At 37.8% G+C, this 15,170-nt stretch overlaps 1 protein-coding gene across 7 annotated transcripts in view; it reads right to left on the bottom strand.

Annotated features, from left to right (window-relative positions):
- CTBP1 (C-terminal binding protein 1) overlaps positions 1–15,170 on the bottom strand; it is a 254,305-nt gene that overhangs the window by 193,030 nt on the left and 46,105 nt on the right. For 5 of the 7 annotated variants that reach the window (XR_010884474.1, XR_010884473.1, XM_067298349.1 and 2 more), the window contains exon 2: positions 2,767–2,925. Coding sequence is in view for 3 of the 7 variants with exons in the window: in XM_067298349.1 (XP_067154450.1) it covers positions 2,767–2,824 (58 nt within the window). In the remaining 4 variants the exon portion in view is untranslated. Of the gene's footprint in view, positions 1–2,766; positions 2,926–15,170 lie in introns of those variants that run through there. The other 2 variants (XM_067298352.1, XM_067298355.1) reach the window with 2 other exon arrangements.

The raw sequence follows: 15,170 nt of genomic DNA, 5'->3' as shown, positions 1-15,170 counted from the left end.
GGACACCGGCATCTCTTTCTGGATATAGTAATGTATTAATGTCTGCTCATCACAAGTTTGCATGCTAAACAATTTACGAGAAAAAAAAATAGATATAACAGCAATTAGTGGTAAATCATTGTAACCTGTTCAAGTGGAACTTGCAATAAAAAGAAAAAGTGTATTAAAAATAATTCTCTTTTGAGGAAAAAGGTTGAGAGAAGAAAGCTGTAGAGGAACTGATGAACAAAAAAGTTGACAGAGAAGGTGCACCAGCTTTTGTAGCTATACATCTCCTGAGCTTTGTAAAACATTATTCATATTTCAAAATATATAACATTTAGGTTGTATTATGGAAGGTACATATATCAGAGAACAATTCTGCGTATTTAATTTTTAAACCTGAACAGGACCATACATAGAGAAAAGCCTTTTTAAAAACAAACAACGCTCCCAGTTCTTGTCCCATCGCATACATTACACAGTGGCAGAGACAGTGATTCAAAAACAGCGGTCAGAGATATGTTTACAAACCTCAAAGAGCATTTGGAAATTTGAGCAGAGACACTCAAGAACAGAATACAGCTTGACATTTTAAAAAGATAACCATTCTGTAACCATAATAAAAAAACTTTAACTGTTTTTTCATAGCCATTTTTTCACCCCCTTTCCTCTCATCTTCTGCCCAGGCTGCCCACCCTATTTTTCCAGCACAGCTATTTGATTAGCACATGCTGAATTAAGAAGCTGAGATGGGTTTAAAAACAAACAGAAAAAAGCTTCCCCTCCCCACCCCCCCACATTATTTTTCATCTGGATCAATGCCCTGCACTGCACGGCTGCACAAACCGATCTGACCACCGGGATGGCGCGAACAGCGCAGGGGTGGGAAAAACAAGCCAGAGAAAAGGGGCCGATGAAACAGCGTCACTAAATGCCAACACGCAGCCCGGGGGGAGCCACTGCCTCAAAGAGCCCTGGGGCTAACGGCCGTCAGCCCTGTCCCTGCTGCCGTTCCTTCCCGCACCGTCACCGACTGCTTCTTTCGAACCCTCCAGACCATCAGTACGACAAGCCTAAAAGGCAGCTGAGATTCCTCAAAGCGGGCTGCGCAGATCCCTCCAGCTGCTCGCTGCCACCCCAAGGGCCAGCTTCCTCCAGCCTCCCTCAGCCCCGACCCCCCAAGGTCGCCGGTTCAGCTCACTAACGCCAAAAAAAAAAAAAGAATAAAAAATTGACTTCTCCGTCAAGATAACATTTTTTTATTGGGGGGACAGACAGAGACCCTGCAATGAGGACCTACGACCTAAACCCTGAGGCCAGGGAGAGGGAGAGCAGGACCATGCCTTCCAGCAACAGTCCACCCCTGGGTCATTCCAGCTGATGCTATTGCAGAGCTGCCTGGAAAGAGGGGCACTCTTCCTTCCTCATCCTCAGCAGCAAATCCCCCTGGTTTTTGTGCAGGGATTAGTCTTCAGTGAGCTGATTCAACCAACCACTTGTCCGACCGATCCAGGAGTGACAGAAAGGAACGGTTGGGATCAGGCAAGCGGGGGAGTGAGGGAGGGCTTGGCCACTTTTTAGTAGAGACTTACAGTTGGATTAATCATCTAAAGCAAATGTGAAACTGCACCCTTTGATACGTTGATGAATGTCTTTCTCTGGCAATGCCAGGGTAAACTGTCCCTGAGTCTCTCACTCCCCCTCTCGAACTTCAATGCAGCTTTTTGTCAGCTGAACAGTGACCTGGACTGAGGAATGCACCTAAATGGAAAATAATCCAACAAAAAGGTTCATTTTTAATGCAAATCATTTTCTCCACTATCTCATTATATGGTTACACTAACAATACTGGCACATACAGAGGGAAGAAAAATGGGACAGAAATAAGCTGCCAGAAACTGCTCACACTAACACAATTCCTAGAAAAAAAATCTAAAAACTAAGGCCTAGGAGCAAGTGTTTCAACTGGAGTTTACTACTTCAGCATTAGACGTGAAGAAAAGACCATGTGCCCAAAAGCCTGTATGCTTTTCACAGTTGTATCAAAACTAATCTAGTAAAGAAGTTATCTATTCCCCTACAGATCTTACCTTTTAAGGAGTAGTTAAGCTTTTTAATACAAAAATTCATACAGCCCTAATCATTCATGCACATTTTCTAAAAACAGTACACCTTATCCCTCACCCTATTCTCACGCCAAATCAAAAAGAAAATGAACGCAGAGTATCAGGAATCAACAGCTCAGTCATTTGTGGCTCAAGGTAAAATGACTGACCCAACTGACCGCAGCCCTTCCACTAGAATTCAGGCTATTTTTATTAATATGCATTAAAGTTCTAGGGTCTTCCAGTTGGATTTTTGTTTTCAATTTCCTTCCTAGGATCTGATACAGTGTCTTAAATCAATCTATATGAAGTAAATAAAGCTTAGAGACAGATCCTAGAGAGCATCACCTGGCCTTCTGATCCTTTTGTGGTTGGTATTCTACAAGAAACCGCAGTCTTTTGCAACATTTGGGTAGAATGTTGTAAAATGCCGAGCTGAAAGCGTACTTACTTTATAATAGCACATTAGAGTTCAAGCACTAGTTGCTTTTATTTGTCTAGATCTGTTTTCCTCTAAAACCAGCATTTGTGCACAGTTAATATAACCTCAACAGGAATTACGACTCAATTAAAAATAAATGTAATGACCAAAAAAAAAAAAAAGGTTCCAGTCTCTAGAAATATCATCAATTCATGAAGTTAATTAATGCAATAAAAATTATAAATGGAAGCATCTAACCTTCAAATATACGATCCAGACGCTGCCGCTTCACTTTGTGTTTGTCCATTAGAGACATAAGAGAGGAAGCTCAAAGAACGTCTCCGCACAGTTTGATGATGGACTTCAAGGCAGCCACAACTCAGAAATATCTACTTTTTTCTCTAAACTTATTTTCACCTGTGAACAAAAGGATAAACCTCTTAAACTTTAAAATACAGATTTTTCACTTCATTGCAGAATTGACAATCTATATATAGTTTAAACAAGTGAGAAAACATGCAAAGTTCTTAAACATACTGGATAACTTGGTGTTTCGCAACAAGCTGCCTCTGCCTCCTAAAACATGGAAAGATGCAAAGTAAAAGAGCACAGCTCAAAATACTCAGGATAAGAAATGCTTGCAAAGGCAGCTGCTGTTTTCTGCCTTTCAACTCTCAAATACTTCTTCCCCCTTTCCTTGAACACCCAGCCAAGGCAGGTAAATTATTTTTGTTTACCTCGCTCAGGCACAGGGACACGATTCCCAGCCAGTGCCAGAAATATAACTACCTGGAACGACACCACATACATACATAATGCTTGCAACAGTTGACAAAATACTCTTCTCATTCTTAACTTTTAATCTTTCAAAGAGAAAATAAATCAGAGTTCGATACAGGGGAGTTTAAGGAAGAATTCAAGGGGCAAATAAGAGAGGAAATGCATCCCAGTGACAACGCAGAATGCCAACATCTATATCACCTAACTGGCATTTAAAACAGCTTTATGCATGACTAGGCAGGCTCTTTGGCAGCAAATACAGCTAAGCACTTTTCAAATACTGTGTAGCCGGGCAAGACAGCGTAAGGGTATTGCAACAAGCCGTCCGCGTTTTCAGCCAAACCACTGAGAAGTGGGAAGGGGGGATGGGAAGAGAAGGATGAAAAATATCTTTATGCAAATCTAATCAACACAGTAGATTGCATGAAATGCACATGAGCAAATAAATCGGGGAACGCTAAGTATATAGAGCCTTTAAAAAGCATAATCAGAACATCGCTTTTATTCTCCTTTAAATATCTGATAGACTTTCAGAACCGAGCTCACAAAACACTATACTACAATCACAGCGCACATTAAAACAAGCCAAATAATCAACTTCCCCGTTTCTTTTCATTACTGCCCCAAAGCTTTCAACACCAGTGGGTAGCATTAGATGGCCTTACAAATGATTGAACATGGTAATCTGCTTGTTTCTTTGCAGGTTACGAAGATTCATGTGCGCAGAGTGAAACGATCAAGTAAAATACTCAAAATACCAAGAATTGCACATTTGCATTAAAATAGGTATCTTTATCAGCACTACTCGGCACATTTGGATTTAAAAAACTCTTTTCTGTGTGTTTATTTTCATTTAAAAATGTAGATAATGTGCAACAGTCATCAAGATTTTACTTCATCACTTTATTCATCTTCGCCCTCCTGTTCACATTCCTTCCACCTCTTTTTCTTCATCCTTGAATTGGAGATTCCTATGTGGTTTTCAGCAATGCCCGAGTCCAACTTAATGCAACTCTCCACCATAAACAGGAAGAAAAAAATGACGAAGAACAAAGCCCATTTCTCCCCTTTACACAAAGAAAAAGAATGCTGCCATTTGCAAAATTTTCAATTAGATTTCCCAACACTGATTGTTTCAATATACAATATTCTTCAGTAATGGCTGTGGCCCTGCTACAAGATTACACAAGCATTACACCAAATCTAACATATATTTTCAAACCTTAAAAGCTAGTCATAGCTACCCGCCTTTCTTTAACCCAACACCCCCAACTAGTATGTAGGCTCAATCCTAAACTTATGTTTATCCCCATCACTTCTATTTTATAATCTAGTTCTTCAATAGTCACATGCAAAAATCTAGAGGATAAGGAACAAAAACTAGAATATACCGAACATTTCAATTGCCTGTCTTGGTTTAAAGGTTTTATGGCTTATTTAACGTCCCATGTTGTAGAAACATATATGCCTGCTGTCCTCCTTGCACTCCGCTTTATGTATCCCTTCAGCAAAAGATTTTTCCACTATAGTCACTCTGTGTACGAAGCTGGATGACAGCTGTAAAAAACAGACCATCTGTAACTATTGACCTACCACTGAAAGTGTCACCAGATGTTTTCTATCTGTCTACAGTAGCTTCAAAGAAAACCATATAAATCAAGCCTTTTTTAAAAATATTCTTTAAAATATTGACTCATTTGTTTTTATTCATAGCAAGTTGTCATAAGTTTCAGAAAACATTTCTGAGAAAAAATTAAATTAACATGTTAACACAGTTCTAATTTTAACCCGCATACAGTTTTATTATACTTTATGTTCTAACACAAAGAGAAGATGATGATATGGGAAGCATTTCCCAGCAAAACAAAAGCCTTATAATTATGGGAGCATTAGTTACTGCAATTACTAAACTACAACATGAATAATTGTATTTGAGAAATTCACTAAAAATACAAGCACGCTGCCTAATGAATTACGAATCAGAACACAAAATACCAAACAGTATTTAAGAGTAGACTTCTGTAGTTCAATGTTTTGAGATAAAGTGAGAATCTAAATGATTTAAGGAAATATACTGCTTACTGTACATCAAGAGTTTGCTACAAAGCCATTTGAGATACCGTCACCATACAGAACCCTTTTGGGCAGTACAATTTTTAGATTAAAATATATGCTGTTGGAAGGGAATATTAAGAGTTTTTTATTTAATTTTAACAAGTGATTCCAGTTTTGAACATTGTTTTTTAATAAGACATGGCTCTGGGTATTGCGATCTAGCACATTTAGCCCTTTATTGAGAGAGGTTTACTCTAAGACTTCAAGAAATAAGAAAAAGAGAGAAGATCTCCATTCAAAATATTTATACGACAGTGACCAAATCCTACACGCTAAAATAGGAATGATAATTAAGAAAACAATTTTGAATTCAGTTTTCAAAATAGGTAACATGGGTAATGGAGTAAAGGATAAACATAAGCTGTGAGTGAGAAGATTTCAAAGAAAGATCCATTCAAAGCCCACGATCTTTTCTCTGAAGAAAGAGGATGAAAAGGAAGCAAATGATAACAAATAAATAATAAGAAAAGCAAACCAGTAGGCTAATTATGCAATTATATATATAATCTAAAATTATAAAATTATATACATATCTCTACCTATGAGACAAACTCCAAGTTACTAGGACAGAAAGCCCACCAAACACTAAGGCTGCAGCATAGTAGCGCAGGACCATTTCCTTCACATCAGTCTAATGGGAGAATTTTAAGCAGAACAGATCACATTTCCACTAAATTTGAACAGGTGGCAAAAGCCTACACCTATCAGAGAAATTCCAAACTACGTCATACATAACCACTGATTAGATAGGCCACTCAAAAAGATTTGGCATATTAGCTCTTCTGGGCATAGGCTTTTACCTATACAACTAGAAAAGGCAAAATACCAATTGCTACCTCTGCCTTGTTGTTATCACCTTCCTTTACATGAAAGGTCACCCAAGCAAGATGATGAAGAATAAGAAAACCAAAGCATAAAAGAAATTCACAGCACAGACTGGTAGATCATTAACACATGAGGTCATGAAGCTTCATGTTACCTTTGGGAACCTCAACTTTCATTTGTCTAATATATGCTGCTTGGTTTGAAACTACACAAAGGTACTGCAAATTTTTTATTTCTACTGTTGACTTTCAACAGGTATAAAATAAGAATATTGTAAGAAAACCTGTAAGTGAGTTTATATTCCATATTCCATCACTATTAGTTTTTGATGGCTTCAAAAATTACAACACATTTCCAAGACAACCAACTCAATCTTTGCTTTTCTTTCCCTCTCCCCTCCCAATTGTTTTAAATTATTTTATCAATAAAATCCCTATTTCCTGTGACTTCTCACAAGCCTGGAAAGGGCCATTCTGCACAGCCCTGGAGAAAACAAGTAAATATAACAAAAATGTTGTTACTCTTGTTATAAATATTTAAATTACCCTAAATAATTTGGCAGTAACTCTCGATTTCAGGTAGTAAGCAGATTCCCAAGATAACAAAGGTCAACCCTACCTAACATGTCATGGGAGAAGACCTGAGGTGCTTGGTGGCCTGGATGGTGCGTTCATGAGAACTTGGGTTGCTCACCAAGTAGAATGACATCTTAGGTCAGCTGCAGCATTTTTTTTTGCTACTACGACAACTAGAACAGGACCAGTGTTGCGACTGTATTACCACCAATATTAAAACCACATCTCATCTCTTCACCTGAACAGGTGAAAAACAGAAAACAGTTTTTTAATGAGATGTTTCCACATCCATAATCAGTGGAATGACCAGAAGGACTGTCAGGATGGACACCATCTTCATGGCTGGAAGTCAGATGTTAGCAGCAATGGAGATATTCCACGCCCCAGATGGTTCCCCAGCTTGTCCAGTTAAAAAGAGGGATCAAACCTGTCCAAATTCAAACAATACATTCTGGAATTTTGAAATCCATTTTATGAACTTCATTCTTTCCCAAGGCATAATGTAGCAGTCTTTCTGCAAATCTAACTCAATGCACTACCCACAAAGAAGAATTACTCAACCTATAAAAATTTTTACTTAAATCGTTGATGTTCCTTAGAGCACGACTATTACTACTTATTAGACATTTCAAGAATACCAAATTAAACAAAGGATATAAAAGAACCTCAAATGAGAAGAGAAAGAGTACAAAAATGTTTGCATGCTTCTTTAAAATGCAGCAATATTAACACTGCTACAACAATAGAATATCATATTCTGAAGTTTTGCAGGACACCATTTGTTCTTAGACTTATTGCACGATGCTATCTTCTATGGAAGCAGAGACTTCTGCTGAAACTTACTGCAGTATAAAACCATCACATCACTTACATTGTACTGAAAATTTCTCTTGCACAGGTTTAAAATGCCTTTAAGAAAAAGGTGTGGCACAATGAACAGAACAAGAGATTCATTGCCAGAAGAGAAAAGTTTAAAATCAGACTTTCTGTGAAAAAACTGGAGGGAAGTAATTCCATCTTGTCTTATAAAAATTAATACTGAAAGAAGAAGAAAATATATATGTTGACCTGTCAGATAAATTGTCTTGCCATTACACATGGTTAAGCCACTTTGCCTTACCATTAGATGTCAGTACAGTCTAAGAGAAGCTGTATAGGGAGCTTCCAAGATCAATAAATTAATCACAAAAGCAAAAAGACTTCTGAAGTGAGTCAAAAAGAATGTTAGACACTATCAAGAAAGGACCAAAAAACCAAAACATTATAATGGCTTTACCTAAATCATTACCTAAATGCCTTTCAAAAAAGATGGAAGAAAACCAAAAAACAAAAATGCGTCAGCACAGGCGATAAGTATGGAATAGCTTGCTTAAGAGAAGAAAAGCAAATGCACTAGTACTCCCCAGCTTGAAAAGGACACTATGTGGAATATGACAAATGCGTATAAAATCTGCACTGTGTTTCAACTCAATAATTCAGTAAGCCAGCATATTAAAAAGAACAGGAAGCTTTTTCAGAGTACTGTATGTAATTAAATTGTGAAATTTGGTGTCACAGGTACCGCAGATGCCAAAACTGTAAGTGGTTTTTAAAAGGAATTGGACAAATTTATGGAAGATAAAAGCCATCAGTGGCCATTGATAATGCCGGCCAAAACGCAAACCCAGATCAGAAATCCATAAGCAGAAAAAAGCAAGAAAATACCAGTGCACGCTTGCTTTCTTCTCATACATAGCAACTGCCATGCTACGCTATGCTGTCCAAAGTGTCTGTTTAGCCCAGCATCCAACAGTTGCCATGAGGGGGGATACTTCAGGAAGAGCAAGAGCAGAACAAACATGATACTTTCCTTAAGCACCTGCTAGTGGCCACTGTTGGAGACAGGAACTGGACTATGGGGACGTGCAGTCCATTCTGGTACACGGACACACCTTACATTCTTAGGCAATGCAGAGATATGCTGCAAAAATGGATAGGTCCATATGCAAAAGCTGAGGTCCACAACTCACAGAGACACGCAGAATAACAGCTAAAGATGAAATAAGTTAGTACTGTTATACCTAAAAGACACTGCTGGAATCAAACTGACAGTCACTCTTTAATATAGATCATAAGACATCCGGAAAATTACTGTGATTAAAAAATTTTCAGGGATGTAGACTCCACCATAGTACACAGTAAACTGTTCCTATAGTAAATTACTTCTATTACTGGTCACTTTTGCTTGCCAGTTTAGCTTAAACTTCCAGTCATCAGATTTTCTTACAGCTTTGTCTGGCAGGTGGAAGAACCCCATTACATTCTCTACATAGGGACTTCGCTATCACCAAGTCATCCCTTGATCTTCTATTTAAGGAAGAGACCAAGCTCCTTGATATTCTCCCAGAAAGTCACATTTACGACCCTGAATTGTGTCAAGCCTTCTTTGCATCCCTAAATTCAACAGCAGGTCACCACACTACCGGTCTGCAGGCCCAAGAACAAGACAAAACCTTGCAACAGCAGTTACATCAGCGTCCAGTGCAGAAGAACCATTACCATGCTCTCTAATAGTCCTCTCTGCATGTTCTAGGAGCAGACCTAAGCCCAAAAGACTTAGCACTGCGAGGCTCTGTTCAGCTGGCTACTCATCGCTAGTGCAAACAAAGATACTGTTTCTTAGATGGACTTCTCCAGCTTGCCTGGCTGGCAGTCTCCGATTCCGTATTTATGAGCTAAAATTTGAAAATACAATTCAACAGAGCACAACTTATCAAAGCAGCCTTGATTGCTCTGCAGCACCACCACTTTTTCTTTTCCTTCTTTTTACCGCATCAGGAGTTCTTAGTTTGTTAATCAATAAAGGCTTTTTTTCCCCTGTTGATAAAAATGTTCAAAACAAGGCCAAGAACACACTTTGTCAGCAGCCCATTAAAAACAAAGCTTACAGGTTCCAGGTCTACCATTTACTATTTTTTAATGTGCTTGACATATAATTTTTTTTTGTATTATTCTACATTCCCCATCAAATTACTTTAGAACAAAAGAAAACGTCTTCCAAAAGGCAGTGTGCTATTTGACAATCATAAGCACTTATTTTTATGGCCTACGATGTTAAATGGCCTTTTTGATCAGGAATATGGTGAAAACATGGAAGAGGTTGTGATCATAATTCTGCCATTATAAGCTTTTTATGAGATATTTATCATCACCATAAGGTTTTATTTCCAAAGCTTTTTTTTCCTAGTAGCATTCTCTCTCAATTATAGGTCTGTCCACAAGCCAAAAATTACTCACTACTTAAAATGTATTACTGCAGATGTGTGTGACTACGGACAGATGGGAAGCATCTCTGCTATCTCAGATTTCTAGGTCACAAACAAAACTTTATTTAGAAGCCCAAACACTCATAAGAAAATCAGAAAAGGCTACTTGTCTGAGACACCTACATATGAAGTAAAAATGAAATGACGTCTTGAAAGTTGAAAAAAAAACCAACAAAACACATTCATTGGTACTTAAGCAATATTACAAATATGGCTCTCATCAATCAGTATTTCTAAAAACCTTATTTCAGATATTCAGAACTAGCTTCCGCCGAAGGAACGGCACTGGAAAAAGCCTTAACCTTACTGCTAAACAGATTTGAAAGAAATTAAAATTCTGAGACTGATGTGAACTTTCTCATACTCTAAGAGCACGATTCACTCTCATCTCGCAGCCTGGCGTTTGCCTCTTACTCCCAGACCTGAGATATCCTACCTAGCCTGGGCGTTCTTCATGTCATTCATCGCTGGCTTTGTTTGCAAGGCACATCCCAGCGCACAGCGATACTGCGATACATAATGTTTTTACAAAGTACTTTAAAATTCCCAGAAGAAAACCATTAACAAATGTCAAATAAGTGGGATCTTAGATCAGTGTTAATCACTTCTATATTTTTTTGAAGTCTGAAGTGAAAGCAAATTACGCTGAAAGATCAATCTCCACTCAATTTTTTCTGAGCAGGCTGAAGAGCCAGAAGGTTCCCTCCCTTCCGGGGAGGTGGAGGAAAGAGGCAAACGGGAACGGTACAAACAAGCTCAATAAAATCTCAGCAATTCTGAAAGACAACGGCAGTGAAACTGAACTTCCTCCACAGGAAATAATTTCAAACATTAAACTTCCATGATTTGAACAAAACTCCAAATTAAATACTATATATATTTAATATTTTAATGTACCTGGGAAAGCATAACAGGATGCAAGGAATTAGTCATAGCTTATGACAAGAAAAAGGCTAATGCCTCAGTTAATGAATTCTCTGCAAAAGGAAACAATTACTGGTGTATTTTTATGAATCAGCTTTACTAGAAAGGATGGGAACCAGCAGGGAGAAAAGATTAGTTTTAACCTTTCACTGATTTATTGCCTCTTAATTCTTTTCTCCAAGACAGACACAAACCCACATATGCACATACTGGACACAACCCTCCCACACATGGATTGTGCGTATAGCATATATATTAAACCTACTTTTCTGCCACTGGATCTCCCACTATCAGAAGAATCCCATGGATATCCAAGGCACTGTGCTTTATAGATTAAAACTACCAACTAAAAAACCATGTTTGCTCAGTGGAAAAGGAACAGAGTAGAAAAGAAAGGAGCTACATTCTGAAAATGGGTAAGAAATCAAGCCTAAAGACATGGAGTTAAGCTAGTTGAGGTTAGTAGAAGTTAGAAAAAGAACCGTGAGGGCCTGTTTTGGTTCCCCTGCTGCCCCCTCTGCCCCCAGGCCCAGCATGTGTATTCGTACGCACATCAACACCCGCGCGTGCACACGTGCCTCTGAGAAAGCACGTAAGCAGCAGGAAAAACTGAAAATAGCTCTTGAGATAGAATACTCTCCTTTCCACTTGAACAGTGAAGTCAGTTTTAATTTAATACTTAATACTTTCATACTTAAATTTTACTCTTGCACCTCCAAACTGGTTTTATACCTAATAAGTAAAATTAGCGAAATATTATAAAATACAGTGAAAAATTCTTAGTGAAATAACTTTATTTGTATTAGGTAAATGCAATTCTGACATAGTATAGGTCACATTTTTAGTTTGCCCACACTGCTGGCTGGTGGCAACAAGGTACCATGAACAATATCAGGATCATAACAGTAGGCTTTTCTATACTGTCTACAAACCTTAGAAAATAAAATGGTTTTTTTAAAGCCAAAAAGCTAACACCTTGTATTTTCAATAAACCTGCAGCACTACAGCACAATATTAGGTACACCTGACATTATGTAAGGCATCTTTAAAGATGAGTATAAACTTATCTCATAATACTTTGTTTTAATTAATTACACATCAGACTTAAAAATTGGAAGTTTAATTTGATAACCAAATAACTACTGCATATGTTATCATTTTTCCTCAGTTAATGAAAAAAATAAGACATCTTCCATGACCATATTTCCACAGACTGTCTCTCTAGTTATGCTATGGTTTAAAAAAACACAGACCTAGGAAGCTCCCTAGGCTACAACTCCTCACAGGCAGAGCTAAAGATCTGCATCTTTTGTCTGGGTGAGCTACTCACTTTGCTCTCCTGATAAAACTGCAGTTGGGGGTAACATAAAATACATATGCATTTTTTAAAAATTGCCGCCCCAGTGCTGAACCATTGCCTTCTCCCAGCTTAGCGGGTAGGCGAAGACATTTGCTGGCACCTAAAAAATAATAAGATGGTGAATATCAAGTGCATTTACTCTGCATTTTCCAGGAATCAACATTAAAAAGACACCAAAATAAGCAAGTTATATCCATGACTATTAATAACATTTAGTAATAGCATTTCTACCACGTTTCTGATATCAATGGAATTATACACCTGGTACAGCTCCCTTTTAGAAGTTTTTAGGGTCAGATAAGTTCAATTTCTTTAACGAGTAGGTACATACAAATTAAGAATTAAAATAAAAAATAATTTTGTCAAGTGTAAAACTAGATATTGGCAAAATGTTCTCCCTCCTTACTAAGCACTAAAAACTTGACTGCAAACTTGCTGAGGCAAAACAGGAGACCAGAGAGATGACAAGTTCCACTTTCACTTTAAAAGTTGTACACTTCGTGTTTTAACTTACGCCATCTTCTTCAAACTTTGCACCTTTGCCTACAGTCCTATAAAGCAGATCCACGGAACAGTGTTACATTTTCTAGATTAAAATTGATTTCCAAGTATCAAAGGTATTGCTTTAAACTGTAGCCATAAAAAAAGAACCTATTAGAATACCTACTTGGAAAAACGGAAGAAAACCCTATTTAATTCTCCAGAACTACCTCAAAGTATAATTATTAGATTAGTTCCCACTGCACCTCCCTCAGCATTGGGCAGCTGTGGCTATTCCAGCCTAATCGGTATCACTGACTGTCCTTCTGTGATCAAAACTTTCACACTCTACTGGGGATATTGTTTAATTGCCAATTCTTTTCCACACATTTTGGTGTCAATCTACGTCTCCTGATATGACATTTCATTAAGAAGCTTCCAGCCAACTACACTCCCATCTCAATCACAACAGTATAGGGCATTTTCACACCTTGCTAAATTCTATAAGCAATATCCATCGCAGTTACAGGAATTGCTTGTGTAGAAGATTAATGCTAGTGGCTACAATTTTGCATCCTTTAACTCAATTAAGTTGGGGGAAACAAAATTGAAAGTACAACTGGATAGCTTCTCACGCATCAGAGATTGACAGACAATTGCACACAATACTAATATATTGTAACCAAGATTAGCTTTTCATTTTCCAAATTGATTAATTACGTTTTGTCTACATTCAGCATTTAAGCTAATCTGCTCATTTCTTTATTCAGTATTGGGAAGGCAGAAGAAGAGATAACTGGAGTCACAAGAGGCTGCTTCACTATGGAATTCTGGAAATTTTTCTTTCCAGAGAAAGACAGGAAGCAGAGTCTTTAAAATGAATTTTCCTGCCTTCTGTTCAGTTCACCACACTCAGGGGTGAGATAAGTCTCTCCTGAGGCAGAAAGGACTTTACCTAATGACATATTGGAGAGAAAAAGATTTTAGGAATCGTTATTTCTCTCTCCATTGAGCTCTAAAATGTCACAGAACAGCAGCTTGCTTGGGCTTCAAGATTCAGTTGAATGCAAAAGGGCAAAATATTTATTGTAAAAGAATTTCAAAATTTGCAGAATACAACAAACAGACAATGATGTCTTGACGCATGGTAGTCATTAAGTAGTTGTTAAAAATCTTGGAAATATTCTTCATGCCCATGTCAGAATCCAGGATTCCTACCTCATGTATAGCACAAACATGGTATAGTAGGTAGGTCCAAATGCTACAATTTATTTTATTCCAAAAAGATTTTAATGCAACTGCATTCATCACAGTACCTCAAAACCCTCCTCTAACATAACTGATCTGACTGTCAATTTTCACACAGTTTGTCTTCTGTATCTGGGAAGAAAGCTATATATTCAACACAGTATTTTTAGTTTCCTTATTTGAACATATACGATGATCTGTATTTTGTTACAGAAGAAAGTTCAAGCAAGAAGTACACTTGGTGGCTGGTCTGGAAAGTGGTAAGACTTTAACAGTCTTTAATGGAAATTCATTTCAGTCCTATGCCACACCAGAAAATAAGATGTTTGCAGTACATAGTAACTTGAAGGTTAGCTCTTCTTGATGAATTAGAATGCCCCTATGACTGAAGAGGGGAGTTGTTGACATATCCAAAAGCTCTGAACTACCTTGAGGCCAGAACATTTAACATCTTGAGGGTAAGACCAAAACCCAAAACTTAATATTCTCTCACAAACTAAGTGAAGAGACTTTAGACATGATGTAAAGAGACTGAAAGCTAGATATGGACAAAACATTCTGGGTTTCCTCAAGAAATGTGTTTCTCTATTCTGGATTTAAGCCCAGGATGAGAGAAAAGAGAAGCAGCACTGCACATCACGTGCAGCATGCAAGCAGTTAATTCACACCTAACCTTTCAGCTAAAGTGTTAACAGGCAGATGATTGTAACTGAAGCAAAAGTTATTCCTTGTAGGACTAACTGTAGAAGAGGTGTAGTGGTAGTACACTGTCTCACTATACATTCAGCATGCTCCTTCGATCTTTAACCATTTTAATGTATTGTTCTCTTGTCTGGGAGAAGCATGGCATTTATCAACTATGAGAACACCAAGCTGACACTGAGAATGAGAAGACACATCCATTCACAATCTGTCAGCGGGTCGGTCGGTAGTGCTTTACGCTTTTTCCAAGGTACAATCTGCCACAATGCCACTTCTAACAGAGACGGACAAAAAAATTACTTAAATTAGAGGAACTTCCCATTCATTTCTGATGTACTATGAGCTTCT

Source organism: Apteryx mantelli, chromosome 5 (genome assembly GCF_036417845.1).
Source record: "Apteryx mantelli isolate bAptMan1 chromosome 5, bAptMan1.hap1, whole genome shotgun sequence".
In the NCBI taxonomy this organism is placed as follows: domain Eukaryota; kingdom Metazoa; phylum Chordata; class Aves; order Apterygiformes; family Apterygidae; genus Apteryx; species Apteryx mantelli.
This window is presented reverse-complemented; position numbering and strand designations above follow the sequence as displayed.